The 23560-nt window shown below is 34.7% G+C and overlaps 1 protein-coding gene and 1 non-coding gene across 2 annotated transcripts in view; one reads left to right on the top strand and one right to left on the bottom strand.

The window, feature by feature from the left end:
- Positions 1-23560, top strand: part of ZFC3H1 (zinc finger C3H1-type containing) — a 55010-nt gene that overhangs the window by 17449 nt on the left and 14001 nt on the right. The window contains exons 4-24 of the mRNA XM_055235761.2: positions 1333-1531; positions 2092-2315; positions 3841-3964; positions 7888-7985; positions 9566-9775; positions 9971-10135; positions 11020-11157; positions 11780-11901; positions 12301-12450; positions 13167-13341; positions 13587-13718; positions 14089-14631; positions 14717-14826; positions 15656-15787; positions 15891-16012; positions 16904-17005; positions 17592-17711; positions 18680-18863; positions 20181-20367; positions 22369-22557; positions 23062-23299. Of these exons, the coding sequence (XP_055091736.1) occupies positions 1333-1531; positions 2092-2315; positions 3841-3964; positions 7888-7985; positions 9566-9775; positions 9971-10135; positions 11020-11157; positions 11780-11901; positions 12301-12450; positions 13167-13341; positions 13587-13718; positions 14089-14631; positions 14717-14826; positions 15656-15787; positions 15891-16012; positions 16904-17005; positions 17592-17711; positions 18680-18863; positions 20181-20367; positions 22369-22557; positions 23062-23299 (3664 nt within the window). The remainder of the gene's footprint in view (positions 1-1332; positions 1532-2091; positions 2316-3840; positions 3965-7887; positions 7986-9565; positions 9776-9970; positions 10136-11019; positions 11158-11779; positions 11902-12300; positions 12451-13166; positions 13342-13586; positions 13719-14088; positions 14632-14716; positions 14827-15655; positions 15788-15890; positions 16013-16903; positions 17006-17591; positions 17712-18679; positions 18864-20180; positions 20368-22368; positions 22558-23061; positions 23300-23560) is intronic.
- LOC129461345 (small nucleolar RNA SNORA17) lies at positions 6914-7042 on the bottom strand. The gene has a single exon (XR_008650497.1). It is a non-coding gene; the product is annotated as a small nucleolar RNA SNORA17 (small nucleolar RNA).

Here is a 23560-nt window from a genome sequence, read left to right as displayed (position 1 = left end):
GTTGATTTAAATTCAGATAGCCACATGTGGCTCATTGCTACCATATTGAACAGCACAGCTCTAGAATTTCAGTACTAGGCAATAGAATTTGACACATTTAAGTGATGTAGAATTTAAAAAAGAACCATAATAATTTAAAAATTATTGCTTACATGTACTTACCAACAGTGGAAAGGGTAACTGTCCTGGTTTGGTTAAACTGAAGTACTGAAGTATATGACAGTAGTTTAGGACTTATAGTAGTTCATATTCAGGTGAAATCATTAGTTAGTATCCACTATTTTCTTTAACAATAGAAAGAATTTAATTGGATTTTAGGAGAAAATATAATTACAATTTACCTATAAGAAAAAGTTATTAGATAAGGGGGCCTTAATATTATGGAATCTTTTTTGACTCTTCCTTTCCCTTCCATGCACATACATAAAGAAAAAACAGAGTTTGTGGTTAACTTCAGGGGTGGGGAAGCCAAACCTATCCTCCCACCCCTTATTAAAATCCATGGACTCTAATTAAGAACCTCTAGGGAGCCTGACATTTTTCAGTTCTATTTTTGCTATAATGGGGAGAGTAGATTAATTTTTTAAACTATTTCGACAGTGAAATACAAAAGTTATTTCAATTGGAAAAAAGTTCTCAGACATCTGCTTTGAACATTATTGTCCTGTTTTAGCTTTCCTGAAGAAGTCTTGTGGGTTCAAAATATATAAAATATTCAGATAATGTTTCGTTATGTGTTATGTGTTCAGCCTTAGAACACATAACAGTCAGCTGTAAGCAAATCTCTATAGATTTTTCCCTTCAATAGTAATTTAAAGAATTAAAAAGTATACACATAAAAGAAAATTTCTAAGTTTGAATCTTGACATTCAGTGTGTCTGTTGTTCTCTATTACTGGTGAGGCCAGCAAATCACGTGATCAGGGAACCACTTCCTTCTTCTTTCCTTACCTCTCCTGAGTCTTGATTTCTTCATTGCATTTGCTGCCATCAGACTTTTACTCTTTCCGGTTTGGGAAGCCCTTTTAAATGTTAGCTACTAACTCTTTTCTTTTTTGCATTATCCTGTTCTATCAGTTGTACCGCCTCACCAACCCTACATTACATATATACACATACCTTCTGCAGACTCATCTTCTATTCGTATTTTAGGAATTACATTAGAGTCTCAGGCTGTGGGAAGTAAATTAGTTTACTTATTTTATCTGTATTTGCCTTGTCATATTTGCCTTCAAACTTTAAATTTTTATCTTATAAAGGATTTGACTTGATGAAATGTAGAAGCTAAATAATAGAATTAAAAAATTTTAGCTCTTTTTTTTTTGCTTTAAAGAAACTTGGTGAAGATGAAGAGGAACTATCTGAATTACAGCTTCGCCTTTTGGCTCTTCAGTCAGCCAGTAAAAAATGGCAACAAAAAGAACAACAGGTGATGAAAGAAAGCAAAGAAAAGTTGACTAAGACGAAAACTGTACAGCAAAAAGTTAAAACAAGTACAAAAACACATTCGGCGAAAAAAGTTAGCACTACAGGTGATCATTTTTATTAAATTCTTGTGTTTTTGTTTTGTTTTCTTTTCTTTTGTTTTTTAAGATGGAATTTTGCTCTTGTCACACCACTGGAGTACAGTGGCATGATCTCTGCTCACTGCAACCTCCACCTCCCAGGTTCAGGCGATTCTCCTGCCTCAGCCTCCCAAGTAGCTGGGATTACAGGTGCCCACCACCACACCCGGCTAATTTTTTGTATTTTTAGTAGAAATGGGGTTTCGCCATGTTGGGCAAGCTGGTCTCAAACTCCTGACCTCAGGTGATCCACTCGCCTCAGCCTCCCAAAATGCTGGGATTACAGGCGTGAGCCACTGCCTGTTAAATTCTTTTAGTTGAATTCATGTATAAGTATAGTTTTGAGATTTTAATTCAGAGTTTTGAGTTTGGGGAATTATAGGGCCCTAAAATGGAAGACAATCTTATATAAACAACTTAAGAGGAGCATCATCATTGATTAATCGATAATGAAAATATTTTTTAAGACTCTTATTTTTCTTTTATCTCCTAGCAGATGCTAATGTTTATGTATTTTTTATTTAAAGCTAAACAAGCATTGAGGAAGCAGCAAACAAAGGCATGGAAGAAACTACAACAACAAAAAGAACAGGAAAGACAGAAAGAAGAGGATCAGCGGAAACAAGCTGAAGAAGAAGAGAGAAGGAAAAGAGAGGAAGAAATCAGAAAAATTCGAGATCTCTCAAATCAGGAAGAACAGTACAATCGATTCATGAAATTGGTTGGTGGCAAGAGGAGATCGAGAAGTAAAGTAAGAAATGCAAAAATATAAAATCAAAACGTTACTCTAAGTTTCCTTAAAGTCTTATTTCATAGATTCTGTCAAATAAAAAAGTTTATTTTATAAATAACTCTTGGAAAAAAGGAAGGTAGGTTATAATTGGGAAAGCATCTTTTATAGTTGTAGGTATGGGAAGAAGAAATGAAGGCTAAAATTATTATTAGCAGAGACTGCTTTTAGGTTTTTTACGATTTTGTTTAGATGAAAGTAGGATTACTAAATTGTGGTGAAAACTTATTCTGAAAATGGCTGTTTCTTAAGTACAGGGGTAGAATTTCATTAGTTTTTCATTGTTTAGTAATGTAGTTTGAGAAGTGTGTCATGACTAGTATGGACTATTTTAATAAATGTTAAATCATGATATAGTAATAATCTTAGTGCATGTGGCTATTTTGTATTTAGTGGTCAAACATTTGTTGAACATTTACTATGTATATGAATATACTTGTCGTGTTCTCTTTTTCTCTCTCCTTCCCTTCTTTTACCCTCTCCACCCAAAAAGAAGAAAAAAGCCCAAAAAGAGTACACTTGAGAATGTATTAATGATGAGTAGAGGGATATTAAAGAGTAAATTCATTTATTGGAGTTAGGTTTGCTTAAGCAAGGAATATTGTAAATATTTATACTTTGAACTTTTTTTTTTTTGAGACCGAGTCTTACTCTTGTTGCCCAGGCTGGAGTGCAATGGCATGTTTCGGCTCACTGCAACCTCCACCTCCCAGGTTCAAGCAATTCTCCTGCCCCAGCCTCCCGAGTAGCTGGGATTACCGGCGCCCGCCACCATGCCTGGCTAATTTTTTTGTATTTTTAGTAGAGACAGGGTTTCACCATGTTGGCCAGGCTGGTCTTGAACTCCCGACCGCATGAGCCACTGCGCCAGGCCAATAGAATCTTTTTCTAGAGATAAATATGGTATTATTTGCACATTATTCTTTACCTCCTTCTCGAGAGGTTTTGCGAGTTTTTGGTTTATTATAAACTGTCTCTGAGTGAAACATTGTAAGAAGTAGACAAGAAAACAACATACAATAGATAAACACATTTACCCAGAATTTATAGCTTTTAGGTATCATTAATTTATTCATAATTAAAATGTTTTTGAGTTTTTGGGGAAATATTCTCTATGTAGTCATGATGACATAAAACTTGCTTGTATTCCTCTAGTTTCTTAATCATACAGAAGTCATAAGTGTACAAGAGTTCGGTGTCATTTTGTACAGGAAGAGCTAATTATTTAGTGGCTCAGCTAACAATGGGGGATTTCGTCTGTATAGCTAGTACTTTGGAAATTCCATTTGCTATCTGATTATACAGTTATAAAATGTCAACCGGTGTAGCTATCATTTAAATTGAATTTCCCAAAGATGTGATAGGCACATCTAACTGAATCACTATGATTTTTGATACTCTTCCCTAGAAGATAACTATCAGTTCTTTTGTGATTTGTAACCCAAGACAAAATGCTTTGAAACTAAAAAAAGTGTTGTATACTTAGTCTTCAGATCCTGACCTGAGGCGATCTTTAGATAAGCAACCTACTGATAGTGGAGGAGGCATTTATCAGTATGATAACTATGAAGAAGTTGCTATGGATACAGATAGTGAAACCAGTTCTCCAGGTATGAGCCAAAACTTGAAACCTTTGTGTATTTACATGTGTTAAATAGAGAATAGTCATTATGGTACTCAAAACCTTGAAAGAAATGTGTAATGAAAGTGAGATTTGCTGATGAACTGTATGACGATAGACATTATTTGTTGTTGTAAATACTTAGCAAACCTCAAATAAGTAATATTAACCTTTATTTCCGAGTGTTTCTAGATAGCCTTTAAATTAAAAAATAAATAAATAAGGCATTGTTTAAACTCTGTTAACTGTTTGCTCTAGAAAGTGAAGATTGGGCCCGGTGCAGTGGCTCACGCTTGTAATCCCAGTACTTTGGGATAACGAGGCGGGCAGATTGCTTGAGGCCAGGAGTTGGAGACCAGCCTGGCTGATGTGGCGAAACTCCATCTCTACTAAAAATACAAAAATTCGCTGGGTGTGGTGGCATGTGCCTTTAATCCCAGCTTCTTGGGAGGCTAAGGCATGAGAATTGCTTGAACCTGGAAGGTGGAGGTTGCAGTGAGCTGACGTCATACCACTGCACTCCCGCCTGAGTGACAGAGCAAGATTCTGTCTCAAAAAATAAAAAGTGAAGAATGGGAAAGATGAGAACACTACTCTTTAAAAAAACAAACTCTTGATCTTTATATCCAAGATTCTTTCTGCTTTAAAGAACAAAATTCCTTTTTTGCTATTTGGCTTCCTGTCTCTTTCTAGTATGATAATTTATAGAAATTTTGAGACGGAAAGTGATACTAGTGGCATCTCAGGAAAGGCTGGTTAGAACTGGTCAGGGCTGTGACTCTCCTTTAGGTTGCATAGTCTAGAATCTGACTTATCTTTGAGGGCCAGAGACTTGATTTTGTTGATGTTCAGGGGTGATTGGCTGTGAGAGACCTATTCCTTCACAAATAATTTAAAACACATAAGACTGAGGCAGATAACAGAATGCAATTGGCATCCCAGGAACTGGAGAATTTGGAAGAACACACGATCAGTGTATTTCTCCCTGTAGTCACATGGTGAGACCAAATCAAAACTGGAATCCTACTTTGGTGTATCTAGACTAGAGACAAAACAAAATATGTATTATTTGGCTAGTGTTTACCAAAATGCTCATTTTTCAGGTTGTTATTTTAAGCTGGTGTTTGATAGTCTTACATTATATTATGTTTTGATAACATAATTTAACTTGCTTTGGTCAATCTTTAATTTTCTTATTTTCAGATTCTTGGAGATGATTCATTATAATTCCCAAGTATTGACAATATTATTAATACTTTATTTCTATAAAATAACTTTATGATCTATGCTTTTTAAACGATTTTGTGAAACATATAGAGAACATACACTCTACGCAGCTTTGTCAAATTTTAATTTTTTGCCACATTAACTGTGGATATTTATATATATGTATTTTCTTCCATTCAAGATCAAATTTTTTCTCAAATTTTGCCAACACAGACATATTATATTTGAAGAAATGTGCATTAAAAACATCTTTTGATTCACTTTATCTTGTATTAAAAAAGAATGTTTTCCATATAGAGTTTTTCCCTTGGCGGGGGGGAAAAAACCAAGATAATTCAAATACAGTAAAAAACTAGTTTAGGATCTGAGGTTTCAGGCAGTTCAAAAATTGCCAGAAGGTTATTATTATTATTTTTTTTTACTAGGATACCACAATGGCAGAACAACTTAGAAATCAGAATACTAAAATGATGGGGTGGTCCTGGCAGCTGCCCCTGGCCAGCTGGAGCACACAGTGCCACCAAGGTAGAGAGGCCAGGGCCAGAGGCAGTGGGCATCCCAATGCCAGCCTGTCCATTCCCTGTAATGAAAGTGGAGCAGGAACTGCAGCTGCATGGCCTTGGGGGTGGGTGGACTTGTGGACAGCCAAGCTCTGAGGCTGCAAATACCTTGAGCAACACTGGTGGTCCCAGAGCAGGTGGAGCCTGTATCTGCATCTGTGTTCCAACCAGCCTCCTGGCACAGGGCAAGGCCCACATCCTGGCGTCTGCATCTTGATCGGGGCTGGGGCTGGTCCACCTGGTCTTTCTGGCCAGTGCTCACACTGTAAGCCAATCACAAGTTATGTCTACTTCTTTCCTGTGTTAAAAAACAAGAATGGCTGGGCACAGTGGCTCACACCTGTAATCCCAGAACTTTTGGGAGGCTGAGGCGGGAGGATCACCTGAGGTCAACAGTTCGAAACCAGCCTGGCCAACATGGTGAAACCTTGCCGCTACTAAAAATACAAAAATCAGCCAGTAGTGGTGGCTCGCCCCTGTAGTCCCAGCTGCTCAGGAGCCTGAGGCAGGAGAATCACTGGAACCTGGGAGGTGGAGGTTGTAGTGAGCTGAGATCATGCCACTGCACTCTAGCCTGGGCACTGAGCGATACTCTGTCTCAAAAATAAATATGTAAATAACAGGAAAGCTTGACACAGAATCAAGAGCACAATAAAACTGCACTCTAGCCTGGGCACTGAGTGAGACTCTGTCTCAAATAACAAGAAAGCTTGACACAGAATCAAGAGCGTAGTAAAAGTGGCTACTGTTAATACTATTAACTGAATCAAACACCAGCAAACACTTTCCTAGTTCTTTGTCCTCCTGGATGATCCTGACATGGTGGGTAGCATGAACCAGCACATAATGGACTTCATCTTTCCTACCACTCGTTTCTAAAATTCATGAATGAAGGCTACCCTTGCTGAGGGCACCCTCTACCTTCCCACTGTCCTTTCAGACCCCCTAGTGGCCGGCCCAACACAAAGGTCAGAAAGTCCTCAGAAGCCTCTCCTGGCACCTGGCAGTGAGTCAGGGCTGGTTAAATCTGGATGAGGACAGTGCAGCCTGGAGGGCTTTCCTCGGAGATCACTGCACTCACTAGGTCCACCCTCTCTCCCAGATACTAGGAAGGGAAAACGTGCCAAGTCCATAAAACAAGAGCACCATCAAGTGTCAGACTATTAAACATTCAAATGTTCATGGGGCAGAACACTGAGCATAGACATAGCCTTTCTTCTCTCTGCCACCTAGTAACACAAATGTGACACAGCAGCCACATCTGCAGTGCTATGTAAAATGTTCCAAAGATTAGTGTATGTTCAGATTATCTCATTTGGGACTCAAGTCAACCCCATATAAGGCATGTGGATAATAATATATTGACTTGTGAGACAACTGGGATAAAGAAGAAATGTTAGATTTTCTCTGATTATATAGTTAGTGGGTAGGATAGTAAGAGTAGTAGTCTTTGAAACTGCTATATTTCAGTGAGCCTAACAAATCATTGAAGATAAAATACACAATTATTTTTATCTGCTACCAAGGAAGAAAAATGCTGAGATGCATCAATTGTAATTATTTCAAAATTAAAATGTGAAAAAATGTGCACCTTATTGACTAAATACACTAAGTAATTCTTCTCATTCCTAGTTTTATTTGCTTTCAGCACAGCTTATATAGTCCATGTCCTCAACTTTCTTTTGTTCCACAAGAAGGGAATAATGAAGTCACCACATCATTGTTTTCCGTTGGCTAGGGCACTTTGGCAGGATTCAAGGGAATTTTTTGTTTCATTATTTCTTAAAAGGTATGCTTGTGTTTTTTTTGTTTATTTGTTTTTTTAAAGTATGTTTCTATCCTTTCCTGCTCTATTCCCTGCTCTCATCATTAGGTTAAAAGTGGAACAAAGTGAGAGTTTTGAGGGACTAATTATTAGTTTGAAGAGAATGGCTGACTTTGTGATGATATGACAATTTTAAATGGCTGGAGATGGACTCATGAGGGGGTTAAAGATTTTATCAGATGTTGATAAAATCTAATTTACACTCCACCTAGATGTATTTCTTCAAACATAACATAAACTTAATATATTCCTGATGAAGTATTTCTGTTACTAAACTCTTAACAAAAAATTTTTTTACAGCTCCTTCACCAGTGCAACCGCCATTTTTCTCTGAATGTTCATTGGGGTATTTTTCTCCAGCACCATCTCTTTCTTTGCCTCCACCACCTCAGGTTTCTGTAAGTCAGAATTGATTTCTAAGAAAATTATTTTGTCTTGTCTTTTCTAATTTGTTTTTAAAAACAAATGAATGGTTAGGTTTGAAAAGGGCTTAAAAAATCATGCTTACCAGAATTAATAGCAATGAAATATGTAGAATAAACAGTTGATTATACCAGCAAGCTATCCATTTGGTAGATTTTTTTCATAGCTAATTTTTAATTTCATGTTGACTTTTCGGTACCTATCATATTTCCTTCTTCTCTTAACTCCCAGATAGTAGCTACTCAGAAAATTTATTCAAAAACAGAAGTTATCTACTGTTTTGGACTGTCTCTTTTTTAGGGAATTGGAATTTAGTGCATTAGGATGCTTCTAAAAATTCTCTCCTTTCTCCTCTTTTCATAAAAATGGTTATTTTTAACTTGAAAATCCAGCAAAAGAAAAGCATTTTCTATGAAGTTAATTTCTTTTCCCCCCATCTCCAGTCCTCCCACTAAAAATAAAAAAACTAAAACAATAAAAGGAAAAGGAAAGAAAGGAATTAGAAGAATCACACATTAAAAGTTTTGACATTATTTTTAGATTGAGAGGGCCTAGAGATCAAATTGAGTATCTCTCAGTAGGTGTAAGAGGGAACCTTTCCGTTTCAGGAAAGACATCTAGTGTCTTTCTAGAACATATATGGCGAGGGGAATATTAGAGCCAATAGTGAGAGAGAAAACAGCAGTTTCTTCGTTGTAATGTTTTCTTTTTGGGAATGAATAAATGAACTAAATGCCGAGAGAAATACTGGAAGATCTTTTTTTTTTTTTTTTTTATTTATGTATATCTACTTTTATTATACTTTAGGGTTTTAGGGTACATGTGCACAATGTGCAGGTTTGTTACATATGTATCCATGTGCCATGTTGATTTCCTGCACCCATTAACTCGTCATTTAGCATTAGGTGTATCTCCTAATGCTGTCCCTCCCCCCTCCCCCCACCCCACAACAGTCCCCGGAGCATGATGTTCCCCTTCCTGTGTCAATACTGGAAGATCTTTGATGCAAATACATACCCAAATTCAGGGATTTGTGTAAAATTAGTTTCCTTTATAGATATTCTCTAAGAAGCCATTTTAAGAGAGTAGTGGTGATTCTTGATAATTAATTATTAAAGTACTCTGGACTATTATTCACAGAATCCCTTGGTTTCTAATTTTTATTTTTTACTGAAATATTATGTCTTGGGTTTCAGTATCTCTACTTGCTTTCAGGTAGTCATCTAGAAGAAAGGAACCTGTATAGTTTGATATCTGTATCTTCTAGAATGCTAAATGGATATAAGAATGGGATCAGAGAAGTTTCCATAATTTTCCTTGAAGTTAATAAATGTTTCAAATATTGTTGATTTTTTTTAAAATTGTAAAAATAACTCTTTCGTGGTTGGCTATTGATTTCTGGGTTTGTTTTGAGGTTAACATATACTTAGCTTACTATATTTACAGCTAAAATAATAATATAAAGTTTATTTTTTTCTAGTTTAATATTGCTGCAGAGATAAGCATTTGAGTTGATAAAATTTGCATTGTAATTCTTTCTTTTTTAAAAAAATAGTCTCTGCCACCTTTGAGCCAGCCTTATGTGGAAGGCTTGTGTGTTTCTCTTGAACCTCTACCTCCTCTACCACCATTACCACCTCTCCCACCTGAAGATCCAGAACAGCCTCCAAAACCACCTTTTGCAGATGAGGAAGAGGAGGAAGAAATGCTGCTTCGAGAAGAACTACTTAAATCTCTAGCAAATAAAAGAGCTTTTAAGACAGAGGTAATTTAGGTACCTGAACCTCTAGGTGGTGCTCTTGAGCTTAGCTTTACGGTAGTCCTACTTTTTTCTGGTTACTTGGGCTTCATTGGGCTTTTCAGCAAAGTGGGGATAATTCTAACATGCTCAAGATTTTTAAAGGTGGCAGAAATTTATTTTTACTTAGGAATGTTTCATATCTCTCTCTTCCTTATATAGGAAACATCCAGTAATAGTGACCCACCTTCACCTCCAGTTCTGAACAATTCACATCCTGTGCCAAGAAGCAATCTATCAATAGTCAGTATTAACACAGTGTCTCAGCCTAGGATACAGAATCCAAAGTTTCACAGAGGACCCCGTCTTCCACGAACTGTGATCTCGGTAAAAACAAAAATTTAATGCTACTTTTATTCAAACAGTTGTGAGAAATTTCTATGAAGTTTAGCTGTCCTGTTTTCTGCCCCTTGGTTTATTTATATACACACATATATTCACATATAAATACAAATTTTTAAAATTTATTTTTAATTTATTAGTGATAAAATGAGAGCAACACCTTTGCTTGAAAACTGGTAGAGCTTGGTGATAGTGTGTTGGGGGAGGTATTGTTTTCATCAGAGTGGTGTACTTTCCTCTGTTGTTTCTTCAGCTTTTTGTCTATAGAAATTGGCTCATTCAGATTTTCTATCTTTTTGGAGTCAAAATTTTAGCAAATTGCATGTTTTTTATTTCTCCCATCTCTTTGTATACTTTGCGTATGTTTTCCAACCAATGACTACACTATGATGGAAGAAATTATTTATGATGTTTATTAAGGAGGTTGAAATGATAGTTTGTTTCTACCTTGTTTTCTACCTTGTAAAATAAATAGAACAAAGACAGGTTGAAATCTTGCCTCTGTTAGGTAAGCCTCTATATGTAACCACAAAGTACAGAATTTTGATAATTATTATGTAAAATTAACAAAATAATTTTTCTTTGGTTTTAAAAGAGTTAATTTAAATTACATTGTGGTTCTTTATAATAGAAAGTTAGCAAAAATAAAATTTTAATGAGAGTAATTATAGTATAGAAAGACTTAAAGAATATACAACATTTTATGTCTCAGGCATATAACCAGTATTGGTTGACACAGTGGATTATGTAATACAACCCTGGAAGCAGCCATAGACTGTCTACTTGGAGCCCATTATTTTTGTGGATTGAAATTGAACGAGGTTAAATGACATCCTTTTGTTATCACGAGTAATATATTGTCTTTGCAGCTTCCAAAGCATAAATCGGTGGTTGTAACACTAAATGATTCAGATGATAGTGAATCTGATGGAGAAGCTTCCAAGTCAACAAATAGTGTTTTTGGTGGATTAGAGTCCATGATTAAAGAAGCAAGACGAACTGCTGAGGTAAGTGCAATAATTAAAGGTGGAAAGAAAGATGACCTTTTGACAATCAGTAAAGTTTATTTTTTCCTGAAAATTAAACCATAAAGTTATAGATTTTTAATAACATTGATTTGTGGAAATATTTTAAGTATTTGTGCTATTAGGACTTTATATAATGAAGCATGTATCAATGTAGATTGATTTTACTATTAAAAGTTTCGATTATTTGTGTTTCCTATTAAGTATTTCCTTTTTCAAAATAGTAAAATTGGTTGGATAATTGTTCTGTGTAGTAAGGAGACTGTTGTTTTAGAGTTGTGTTGTGTTACCAGAAAACAGTTTTTATTAAAATGTATTCTCTAAGTACAACTTTTATTCTTTTTTCCCTATTTCAGTAGTTGTTTAGCTGTGATTTAATTCAATGATTTTCAGACTGTAGATCTTCACTACTTGGTGGCATATACAATTTAGTAGTTATCAACCAACATTGTTTTAGAAAAAAAATAGAAAATGATGAAGACATTCAGGTATTTCTAAATAAATTCAGTGTACACTGGGTTGCAATGTAAAATATAAATCTTAGTATGGAATTTTGGAAAGCTGATAATCTAGTTGACTTCAAATTTTTTTTTTTTTTTTTTAGCAAGCTTCAAAACCGAAAGTACCTCCAAAATCTGAAAAAGAAAATGATCCTTTGCGAACACCGGAGGCTTTGCCTGAAGAAAAGAAGATTGAGTATAGATTGTTAAAGGAAGAGATTGCCAAGTAAGTGTAATTTTATGTAATTAACATTAAAAGTATATGATGTTTTCAAAACTTCTCTTACAGAGTTTATTGGCACTGGGAAATGAGTGATGATAGTTTTATTCAAGATACAGAGTTAATGTTTTATAACTCACACAGAAGAGGGTGCTGGATGGTCATACATACACTTGAATAGAGTGACGTGCTAAGACATAACCAGCTTAGAAAAAAGATGAAAACACTCAAAGAGAAGGACTCCACTATCAACTTTGAATGCTAACTTGGGTCATGCATATTGGTCATCATCTTTATTGTTAGTCGGTGTGATTAATATTGTTACTGCATGAAATAGAATACATTTTAAAAACAGTTTAAGTTTATTCTTGGGTGTAATGCATATATCCTGTTTGATAATTGTAGCCGTGAGAAACAGCGTTTGATTAAATCAGATCAGCTGAAGACAAGTTCATCATCCCCAGCGAACTCTGATGTGGAAATTGATGGTATTGGCAGGATAGCAATGGTTACTAAGCAGGTTACAGATGCAGAATCAAAACTGAAAAAACATAGGTGAGCCTTGTTATCTTCATATATGTAATTGTTCCTGTGGTAGAGAAATACATTTTTGTGGTGTATGTTATTAATAAGCATACTGTAGGATTATACATTTTCTCACTTAAACTTTGTAGAATGTAGAAGTCTATCATTTTGTTGAATGATACTACATTTACATAAAGTAATGAAATTAATGTTTAAATAAAAATACTGGACAGGCGCGGTGGCTCACGCCTATAATCATAGCACTTTGGGAGACCGAGGCGGGTGGATCACTTGAGATCAGGAGTTTGAGACCAGCCTGGCCAACATGGTGAAACCCTGTCTCTACTAAAAATACAAAAATATTAGCTGGGCATGGTGCTGCATGCCTGTAATCCCAGCTACTTGGGAGGCTGAGGCGGGAGAATTGCTTGAACTGAGGAAATGCATTCCCACTGCGCCTGGCCCAACATTGAATATTTACTATAAGTTTTCAACAGTAATTCACGTTACCTCAGGCTTAAATTTTTTTTTTTTAAAAGATCAGTCTCATAGTTACTATTATCAGTGTAGCATTGTTAATTTAAATACCTGTGTGATGAATATAAAAATATTCATCCGTTTAAATTTTTATCTGTGTCTCGTAGATGCATTTTTAAAAATTGTGTTACTACTTTGAAAATTTTTTTATTCTGACAGTCTGCTCTCATAGGGAAACATTAACAAGAATTTTGTTATTTCTCATTTAGGATTCTCTTGATGAAAGATGAATCTGTTTTAAAGAATTTAGTGCAGCAAGAAGCTAAGAAGAAAGAATCTGTTAGAAATGCTGAAGCAAAGGTTACAAAACTTACAGAACAGCTTCAAGCAACTGAAAAAATTCTTAATGTTAACAGAATGTTTTTGAAGAAGCTTCAGGAACAAGTAATTATTTTGAAATACTGTAGTCTCCCGTTACTACACATTTTTATAGGCCAAATTTTCTGTAAGACAAACCACCGTATACTAAAGCCAGCAAAATATGCGTAACCTATAGTTTCTCGTTGAGAAATAATATTGGAATATTTTTATTTTCAGTTGAATGCTCTAAAGCTGCAGTGTTTGAGAAGAAGAAATTTCCTGTTTTAAGGTTTTCATTTACATTTTCAGGATTATTCTATATTTTTCAGATTCACAGAGTTCAACAGCGTGTTACAATTAAGAAAGCTTTGACTCTAAAATATGGAGAAGAGCTTGCTCGGGCAAAGGCAGTGGCTAGTAAAGAAATAGGAAAACGTAAACTGGAACAAGATCGCTTTGGGGTGAGGTTTTTATAGAAATATTTTACTTTTGGAAAGCAGAAAGTTTTTATGATAGTTTTAAGGGTAAGATGTATATATAAAGTAACTCTTTGCTGTAAATTCCAAGAGATTAAGATTAAAGCTTTGTTTTTAAATGACATCCACATTTTTGGATGCCTACTTATTATTTTGTCTTGACTTTGTTCTTTTCGTAAGTCATAGATTAACTAGCAAAACTTTTGGCTACTTACATTGAACTCTGTTTTATTCTCCATATTGATTTAGTTTTATAATGTTGGCATTGTATGGTGGGGATAGCACAATTATCTTACCAAAAATTGTTTATAAAATCACAGTAATGTAAAATATGTGTATTGTTTTTCTCCCTTAGCCAAACAAAATGATGAGACTGGACAGTTCTCCAGTATCAAGTCCAAGAAAGCATTCAGCAGAACTAATTGCTATGGAGAAAAGACGGTTACAAAAGCTGGAATATGAATATGCCCTGAAAATTCAAAAATTAAAAGAAGCCCGTGCCCTTAAAGCAAAGGAACAACAAAATATCTCTCCAGTTGTGGAAGAGGAACCCGAATTTTCTTTACCTCAACCCTCACTTCATGATCTGACACAAGATAAATTAACCCTGGACACTGAAGAAAATGATGTTGATGATGAAATTTTGTCTGGTTCAAGCAGAGAGCGAAGAAGATCTTTTTTAGAATCCAATTATTTTACTAAACCTAACCTTAAGCACACTGATACCGCTAACAAAGAATGCATAAACAAACTTAATAAAAATGCTGTAGAAAAACCAGAACTTTTTCTAGGGTTAAAAATTGGTGAATTGCAAAAATTATATTCAAAAGCTGACAGCCTAAAACAGCTGATTTTAAAAACCACCACAGGCATTTCAGAGAAGGTTTTGCATGGTCAGGTAGTTGAACATTTCATATTTTCTCTAAAATCTGGAATTCACCCCAGCCTTATTTGCCTTACAGAATTATTATTTTCTTTTGCAGGAGATTTCTGTAGATGTGGATTTTGTCACAGCACAAAGTAAAACAATGGAAGTGAAGCCATGTCCTTTTAGACCCTACCATAGTCCTCTTCTAGTTTTTAAGTCCTACAGGTATAAAAGAAAGATTCAATAAGCTTGAATTTCAGGATTTCTGTTTGGTTTTTAATATTTTATCTTGAATATTTGATGATAATGAAAAAGCAATTGAATCATTGCTATCGATAACTAGACTTACCCTTTTAAAGAACATAAAAATTAAAGTGTCCTGCCATTGGGCTCAAACCACACTCTTGGATTTATCAGTTCATATCAAATTCCAGTTTCTGGCTATTGGTAGAAATGTGGAGAATTTTGGATTTCTGTTTGTTAGGGATTTTAGGAAAAATAATTGGAATCTTAGAGGTTTTTTTTAATTTTTGGTTTTTAATTTTATTATTATTCAGTCTAAGAAGTGCATTGGCCAGCCTTCATAAAATTTATTTAGACATTTTCATATGATTAACTTTGTGGGTCCCCCAAAGTTTTTAGACTTTTAAAAGTTTTGAGAATGTTAAAGGGTTGCATGTTTTTCTCTTAAAATTGTAAAGCACCTTCCAGGTAGTATAGACTTTTTCCAGATTTTCTTGTCTTGGCTGGTAATGTGTGTAAGAAATAACAGTATTATATAGTATTTTATCACGTGGTGAGAAACTACTTTTAGAATACAAGGTTTTTTTTCTAATTTCAACTATTTTATGTTCTTGGTATAAAAGTGGCTTGTTTCTATCACTTGATATTCTGGGTATTTTCTCAAATTAATTTTGGCATTAATTTAATTAGATAAATAGCTCATAAATAGTAAGTATGGAAATTTTAACTTGAGAAAGAAAAACTAAAGTTTTCTTAGTTTTCTGAGGGGTGTTTGTTGGGCATAATATGCCTGTTCACTCTTTCGCCTTAGATTTAGTCCATACTATCGAACCAAGGAAAAACTTCCCCTGAGCTCAGTATCATACAGTAATATGATTGAACCGGATCAGTGTTTCTGCCGTTTTGATTTAACAGGAACATGTAATGATGATGATTGTCAATGGTGAGTAGTTTTTGTGAACATTTTGTAATTTGAAAAATGGTCTTGTTTGCTTAACTTTGATATGCACATGCTTATCTTTTCTGTGTTTTTGTTTTTATCTTAGGCAGCATATACAAGACTATACGCTTAGCCGAAAACAATTATTCCAGGACATTCTGTCATATAATCTGTCTTTGATTGGTTGTGCAGAGACAAGTACTAATGAAGAAATTACTGCTTCAGCAGGTTTTTAAAGACTTCTTATTCTCTCCAAAATGAAAATTGAATTTAGGCAACTTAAAAATTCTATATTAGTTGTTGACATTGTAAAATACTTACTATAATTCAGTATATTTACCCATAATACTTTATCTAGATTTGCTGTATCCAGTATAATTAAGGTAAATATTTACTTCCTCTGTTACACTTGCCACATTTCAAGTACCCGATGGCCACATGTGGCAAGTGCATGCCAGTAGGACAGCACAGATTTAAGACATTTCCAACATTTCAGAAAGTTCTTTGGACAGAGCTCATTTAAATATATAGTTCCATTTATTTAAAAGAAAATATTAAGCTATTTATATAGAAACTTTACTATTGCTTTTAACATAGGACCCTATTGTTACTTATTGTTTTCAAAAAATACAGGAAGGCTGGAAATTACGATGGCTGTTGTTTCCAATTCTATAATGAAATAAGACTTCATACACTTGTGAGCAAATATTATTAAGCTTTTTCTCAGATTTGGTGCCAAGCGATAAACCTTAAGCTACAAATCTTTTGGAAGTAAAGAAAATAATAATTACTAAATTTGGTGTTATCACAGCCCAGAGTGACTGTAATGTCACTGAATCTATATTATCGCTCCCAATTTGGGACTTTAACTTAATTACTTAGTTCATTTTAGGAACTACTTTTTTTTTTTTTTTTAATCCGAAATCGGGTATATTATGTGGTAGGATTTGCCATAGTAGTTAAGATAATACAGGCTTTGCCCTTTCAAATGCCATAGGTGTTATTGACTAGTACCATATAATCGCCTTTAATTCTTAAACTAGTTCGCATCATACATTTTAATTATCCTAGTCTCTGTAATTGATATTTATCATGAAGATTGCATTGCTTTTATTTCAGAAAAATATGTTGAGAAACTTTTTGGAGTAAACAAAGATCGAATGTCAATGGACCAGATGGCTGTTCTCCTTGTTAGCAATATCAATGAAAGTAAAGGTCATAGTAAGTACATATGTGTGTGTGTGTGTGTGTGTGTGTGTGTGTGTGTGTGTATGTACATGTACTGTATCTCTTTCTGAAAAGGACTTTTTAGTTTCTGTATGACAGAAATTTTGTTGGTATTATGTTCTTAATATAAAATACATATCATTTCAGGCTGGGTGTGGTGGCTCACACCTGTAATCCCAGCACTTTGGGAGGCTGAGGTGGGCTGATCACTTGAGGTTAGGAGTTCAAGACCAGCCTGGCCAGCATGGCGAAACCCCGTCTCTACTAAAAATAAAAACATTAGCCAGGTGGTGGTGGCGTGTGCCTGCAGCCTCAGCTACTTGGAGGCTGAGGCAGGAGAATCACTTGAACCCGAGAGGTGGAGGTTGCAGTGAGCTGAGATCGTGCCACTGCACTCCACTGCACTCCAGCCTGGGTGACAGAGTGAGACTTCCGTCTCAAAAAAAAAAAAAAAAAAATACATATCATTTCTAAGATGGAGTGAATGTAGTTCTTTTCAAATATTGTTTGAGTATCCTTCAAAATGTTAAAAAAAAAACACTGATTATATCAATTAACAATCTTCTCCTATCTACTTTAGCTCCTCCATTTACAACCTACAAAGATAAAAGAAAGTGGAAGCCAAAGTTTTGGAGAAAACCTATTTCAGATAATAGCTTCAGTAGTGATGAGGAACAGTCTACAGGACCAATTAAGTATGGTAAGAAGTTATGTAATTTAAGATCCAGAATGGTGTTCCATCTTTATTTAACACTTTGCTAATCGTTTGGTGTATCAGCCTGCCTGGTTAAAAAAAAATTTTTTTTTTAAACCGATGCCATTGGGTTTTTAGACAATACAGTTAATTCACTGTGCAGGATTGCCTCTGAAATTGCGGGATATTTGTGTTCATGGCTCCCCTCCAGTAAATGCAAGGAGCACTGCTTAGTTAATAATTATGACTGTTTCATATATTTCCAAACATACGTTAGTTGGCGGGGAAGGTAGTTCCCGTTTGAGAACCACTGCCTAGCCTGTGTCCTCCTTAAGGGCAGGTGTTCTGTTTTACTTCATCTTTGAATATGTTTTCTGACATGCAGAAGGCTCAAAAAATGAGAATGAACAAATGATGAGTGAACTAATGAACAAAATAATGTATGAATGAGTGCCTGTAAGGCACAGTTTACTTTCTAATTTCAAGTTTGCATTATTTGTGAATTAGCAAGTATCCAAGAGATGTATACTATTATGTACTTATTTACACTAATGTAACACTGTTTTTCTAGTTTAGATATAGTAGAATAATTTTTATAAATTATGACTTTTAATTTCTTAATTATAAATTGCAGTTTAACAAATGTGAATTCATTTGATAATAATGAAAAAGCAGTTGAATCATAGTTACTGATAAGTGGACTGAAAAGGTAATGTCACTTAGCCTTAAAATAGCGGAGTCCTCATTACTCCTTGTCTTCTGGTGTAATTTTTAGTAGCACCTCTTTCCACTCAGAAGGGTCCTGGTTTGGGTGATAAATTATGTCATAGCTCTACCTTAAAGCTATGAGCTAGTACATATCATTAGAATCTTTAGGTTTTTAAGTTATTTTAAAGATGAGACCAGTTGTTTTCTTTTTCTTGCATCTGTGGACTAAAGAAAATGTGAAGCTAATAATACTTTTTTTCAAATAGCTTTCCAGCCAGAGAACCAAATAAATGTTCCAGCTCTGGATACAGTTGTCACTCCAGATGATGTCAGATACTTTACAAATGAGACTGATGACATCGCTAATTTAGAAGCAAGTGTGCTTGAAAATCCTTCTCATGTACAACTTTGGCTCAAGCTTGCGTACAAGTACTTGAATCAAAATGAGGGGTAGGTCAGTTTCAAATCTTTGTGTAAACAGTTGCACATTTATGTTTTTATGTTTGAGGTTTTTTTACCTATGGTAATCAGTCAGGTTTCTTTCCTAGTATCAATGGAGTCTTTGTTTTTTGACAAAGCCAAAAGCATTTTATTGTTTAAAAGCTATTAGACAAGTTTAAGATTAGATCTTGAGTTTGTGTGCATGGCTCAGTGTATGGGTAATAAATTATACTAAAGTTTTTTACTCCAGTAGGCTCTTATTTCAAAGTAGGATTAGTTAAAACAGTAAATTCTGGCCAGTGGAATGACTAATTATTGTTTTTTAAAAAAATCATAGTAGTCATAGTTTGTTAATAAAATTATAATAAAATAATGGTGGAACAGGTTAAATTTTGTTAATTTGTAATGGATATTTAAAGCTTATCTGAGAACCTCCAAATTAATGGTGAATTTTCTTTTTGTCTCTGTGTCATATTAAATTATATGTATTTAAATAAGGTAAATAGTAATAACTTATACAACCAATAGTTTGTATTGCAAATGGCATCTTCTAACTTCTTGGTAGTAGAAATAAGCCAAGAATAATCTTTTCATAATTATGACTTTATAGTTACAATAATTCAAGGGTTTTTTTTTTTTTTTTTTTACACATTTCTTTGAAATATTTGACTATCTTAAAAGCTTTTAAATAAGACAGTGCTGCAGAGTGCTAATAAACCCACACATGCCTGGATGTGTTGCTTATTTAACTTTCCTGTGTGTCATTTCCATGTTAATGGGATAAGTTACAGTGTTTTCTTTTCTGACTCATTTACTGAGTGAAGGCCAAAAGAACCGTACATTATTTTATGAATAGGATCATGAGAAAGAATTATCTTCTCCAAGAGATAGCAAGCCCTTGACCGTTGAAAAGAACTATTACACTGAAAGCTTTGATATTTTGTACTTGCAGTAGCTGGCCTTGAGAGAGAGTTGTTTAACTTTTCGCATTCCCGAACAGTGTAAATCATAAAAGGTATTGTTGAATATGGACATAAAGCACATTTGAAGTTGATAATCTTAGTGGTTTTATAACACTGTACTTTTATCTGTGGTAAATGCTTACTGAACATTCACTTAAAAAAATGGTTGGGTCTGTGGAAAATCAGAAACTTTTAGGTATGTGATTTAAAATCTTAATCTAGTACCCCTTTTCATAAGTGATCCTGACTTCTTGGTAAATTCTAATAGAAAATGGAATTTTAAAATTGACTCATTGGATTAGCCCCATTTAAATTTTCAAGCAGGTTCTAAAAAGCACTTCCACCTTTTCTTTTATATACACAGGGAGTGCTCAGAATCCTTGGATTCTGCTTTAAATGTTCTGGCGCGAGCATTGGAAAATAACAAAGACAATCCAGAAATTTGGTGCCATTACCTCAGATTGTTCTCAAAAAGAGGAACCAAGGACGAAGTGCAGGAAATGTGTGAAACAGCTGTTGAATATGCTCCAGATTATCAAAGCTTTTGGACTGTGAGTAGAAAAGATAACGTACGTGTGTGTGTGTGTGTGTGTTTGTGTGTGTGTGTGTGTATAATCATTTGGATCATCTTAAATATTGATATGTAGCTTAATAGAGCATATGCCTTATCTGAATATAGACATAATAACCTTACTTTCAGTTTCTAGTAACTGCAAAGCCACTTCTGAATCAGAATTTAGACTAAGCAAGAAGAAAATATTTAGTGAAGAGGTGATTTTTTTGTTGTTGTTGTTAACTTTATTGGTAAAGAAAAAATGTAAAATTATTAAACATTTCACACTTAACCTATTTCTACACAGTTTTAGTTTGGGCAAAGTTAAGTGTAGCTTTTGCAAAACACCTGAAAAAATTGTTTCTTTTAAATTTATCTTAAATTGCCTCTATAAAATTATAATGACTGCCAGGAAAATTTTTGTCTTTTTATTATCTGTTTCCATTTCTTATAGAAATAATCCCAATCTGTAATTCACACTAATATCTAAACTTGCTAAGCTAAAAACATTTGTTTGAGAAAAAATGGCCTCTTCCTCTTTCTCCAAGAGAATGAGATGGTTTTTTTGGCTGTCAGTTTTTGAGACAGGATCTCACTATGTCACCCATGCTGGAGTGCAGTAGTGCAGTCATGACTCACTGCAGCCTCCACCTCCAGGACCCAAGTCCTCCTGGACTCAGCCTCCTGAATAGCTGGGGCCACACATGTGTGCTACCATGCCTGGATAGTTTTTAGATTTTTTATAGAGATGGGTTTTTGCTCTGTTGCCCAGGCTGGTCTTGAACTCTTGGGCTCATGCAATCCTCCTGCCTGGGCCTCCCAAAGTGCTGGGACTGTAGATGTGAGCCACCATGCCCAGCCAAGAATGGGATGTTTTTTACCCAGACTTAAAATTATAATTGATCCACTTGAGAAATAAAATAAATATTCACCTAAACTTTTATCACCTGAACTTGGGAGCCATTAGTTTCAGATACATTTTTATATAAATCTATTGCTGTCAGATCTGTCATTTACTTACCAACTGAAGTTGTGAATCTATTTGTGAACCAAATAGATTTGGATAACATGATACCCCTTGATAAACTTGCTACTCTATTTCTTAATCTTTGAACTCAGGTAGTGAACAGATTTGGATAGTAAAGGATGCTTGATTTTTTTTTTTTTTTTTAACCTAGAGCATTGTACCAAAGTGAATGCAGTTATCACTACAAGATTTTATAGGGTGTGGAATATTCAAAAGATGTAATATTTTTCTTTGAAGTTGTTTGGTCTTTAATGTGTTTTGTCATGCATTTCCTTTCTTTTTTTTTTTAATCTTTTTTGAGACGGAGTCTCGCTCTGTCACCCAGGCTGGAGTGCAATGGTGCGATGTTGGCTCACTGCAACCTCCGTCTCCCGGGTTGAAGTGGTCCTACTGCCTCAGCCTCCCAAGTAGCTGGGACTACAGGCATGCACCACCGTGCCCGGCTAAGTTTTGTATTTTTAGTACAGATGGGGTTTCACCATATTGGCCAGGCTGGTCTCAAACTCACGTGATCCACCCACCTTGGCCTCCCTAAGTGCTGGGATTACAGGCATGAGCCACTGCGTCCAGCACATTTCTAATATAAATCTATTCTCAAAACTTTTATACAGTCACACACCTAAGCAACACAAATTGTGTGTAATAATAAATGTGTACTTTTGGATATTTATCATGATCTGGCTGCGATTTACCTTTTAAATCAGGGAAAAGAGAAATATAATTGCTTCAGTGATGTCTCTAAGAGTATATCTGTATTGTTTTAGTTTTCATCTGATTCCACTTTTCTATATGTGATAAAAGAGGGAGTCTAGGTTGTAGTACTAGAAGATGGATTTATACATTTTTACAATTATCCTTTTTGCAGAAGTTGAAGATTTACTATGAGATGGTTTCTTAATGAAATGTGAAAAGTCTGTAGTTTTGGTTTATTCCTGAAAGGCAAGATTAATAATATAAAGGCCCTTTGGGCAGTTTCTACACCTAGAAAGCACCTTTGAAGAAAAGGATTACGTATGTGAGAGAATGTTGGAGTTCCTGATGGGAGCAGCCAAGCAGGAAACATCCAATATTTTGTCCTTTCAGCTTTTAGAGGCTCTTTTGTTTAGAGTTCAGCTGCACATATTTACTGGAAGATGCCAAAGTGCACTGGCAATTTTACAGGTAAGCACTTATTACAGCATTTAATTGCATTTTGTAGAAAGAGTTTAAAAGGTCTACACCGTTATCCATAGCATTATTTAATGGTTGAAAGCACAAGATTTGGATTTGAATCCTTGTTTTTCCACTTACTAGTAAGTCATGTGACATTGGGTAAGTTTATGACTTTATTTCCTCATTTGCCTGATGGGTGTAATATCTTTAGAGTTTTTATAAGGTTTCAATGAAAATATTTTATGTTAAGTATCCACAGATAAACTTCAAGATTCAAGCCATAAGGGAAAATAGTCTGATGAAAATAATCTATATGGGTGTGGTTTAAAAAATTTTTTCTTTTTACTGTTTCGTCTTTGTCTTATTAGATTTTAAGTATCAGGACACTTAAAATGTACGAATAAATGTGACCTTTTTATTATTTCATAAACTTTAGCATAGTAAAAATTATGTTAATCTGGTATTGACATCTCTAGATAATTTTTTTATCAAAAAATTTTAAATTTTACCTAGAATGCATTGAAATCTGCTAATGATGGAATAGTAGCTGAATACCTTAAAACCAGTGATCGATGTTTGGCATGGTTGGCCTACATACATCTTATTGAATTCAACATTCTCCCTTCAAAATTTTATGATCCATCTAATGATAATCCTTCAAGAATTGTTAACACTGAATCATTTGTAATGCCATGGCAAGCAGTTCAAGATGTAAAGACTAATCCTGACATGTTGTTAGCAGTTTTTGAAGGTAAGTATAAAGTTTATAAATTGTAATACCAACTGTTACAACATCAGTGTTTAGAACATTAACTGCCCATTATTGTGATTCTCCATAATTAAGTGGAACAAATTTATATCTCTATATTGCAAGTTTTAGTTTCACAATTTATTAGGCAAATTAAGTATTGAATCAGAGAAGATGGACACTGACATCTTTGAAAACCAATAGCTGCACGATATTACATTGTTTATCTTTCTGATTGTGGCAAAGGATATCTGTTAAATGCGT

Source organism: Symphalangus syndactylus, chromosome 13, assembly GCF_028878055.3.
Source record: "Symphalangus syndactylus isolate Jambi chromosome 13, NHGRI_mSymSyn1-v2.1_pri, whole genome shotgun sequence".
NCBI lineage: Eukaryota > Metazoa > Chordata > Mammalia > Primates > Hylobatidae > Symphalangus > Symphalangus syndactylus.
The sequence above is the reverse complement of the archived record's forward strand: the minus strand, read 5'-3'. Positions and strand labels throughout refer to the sequence as shown.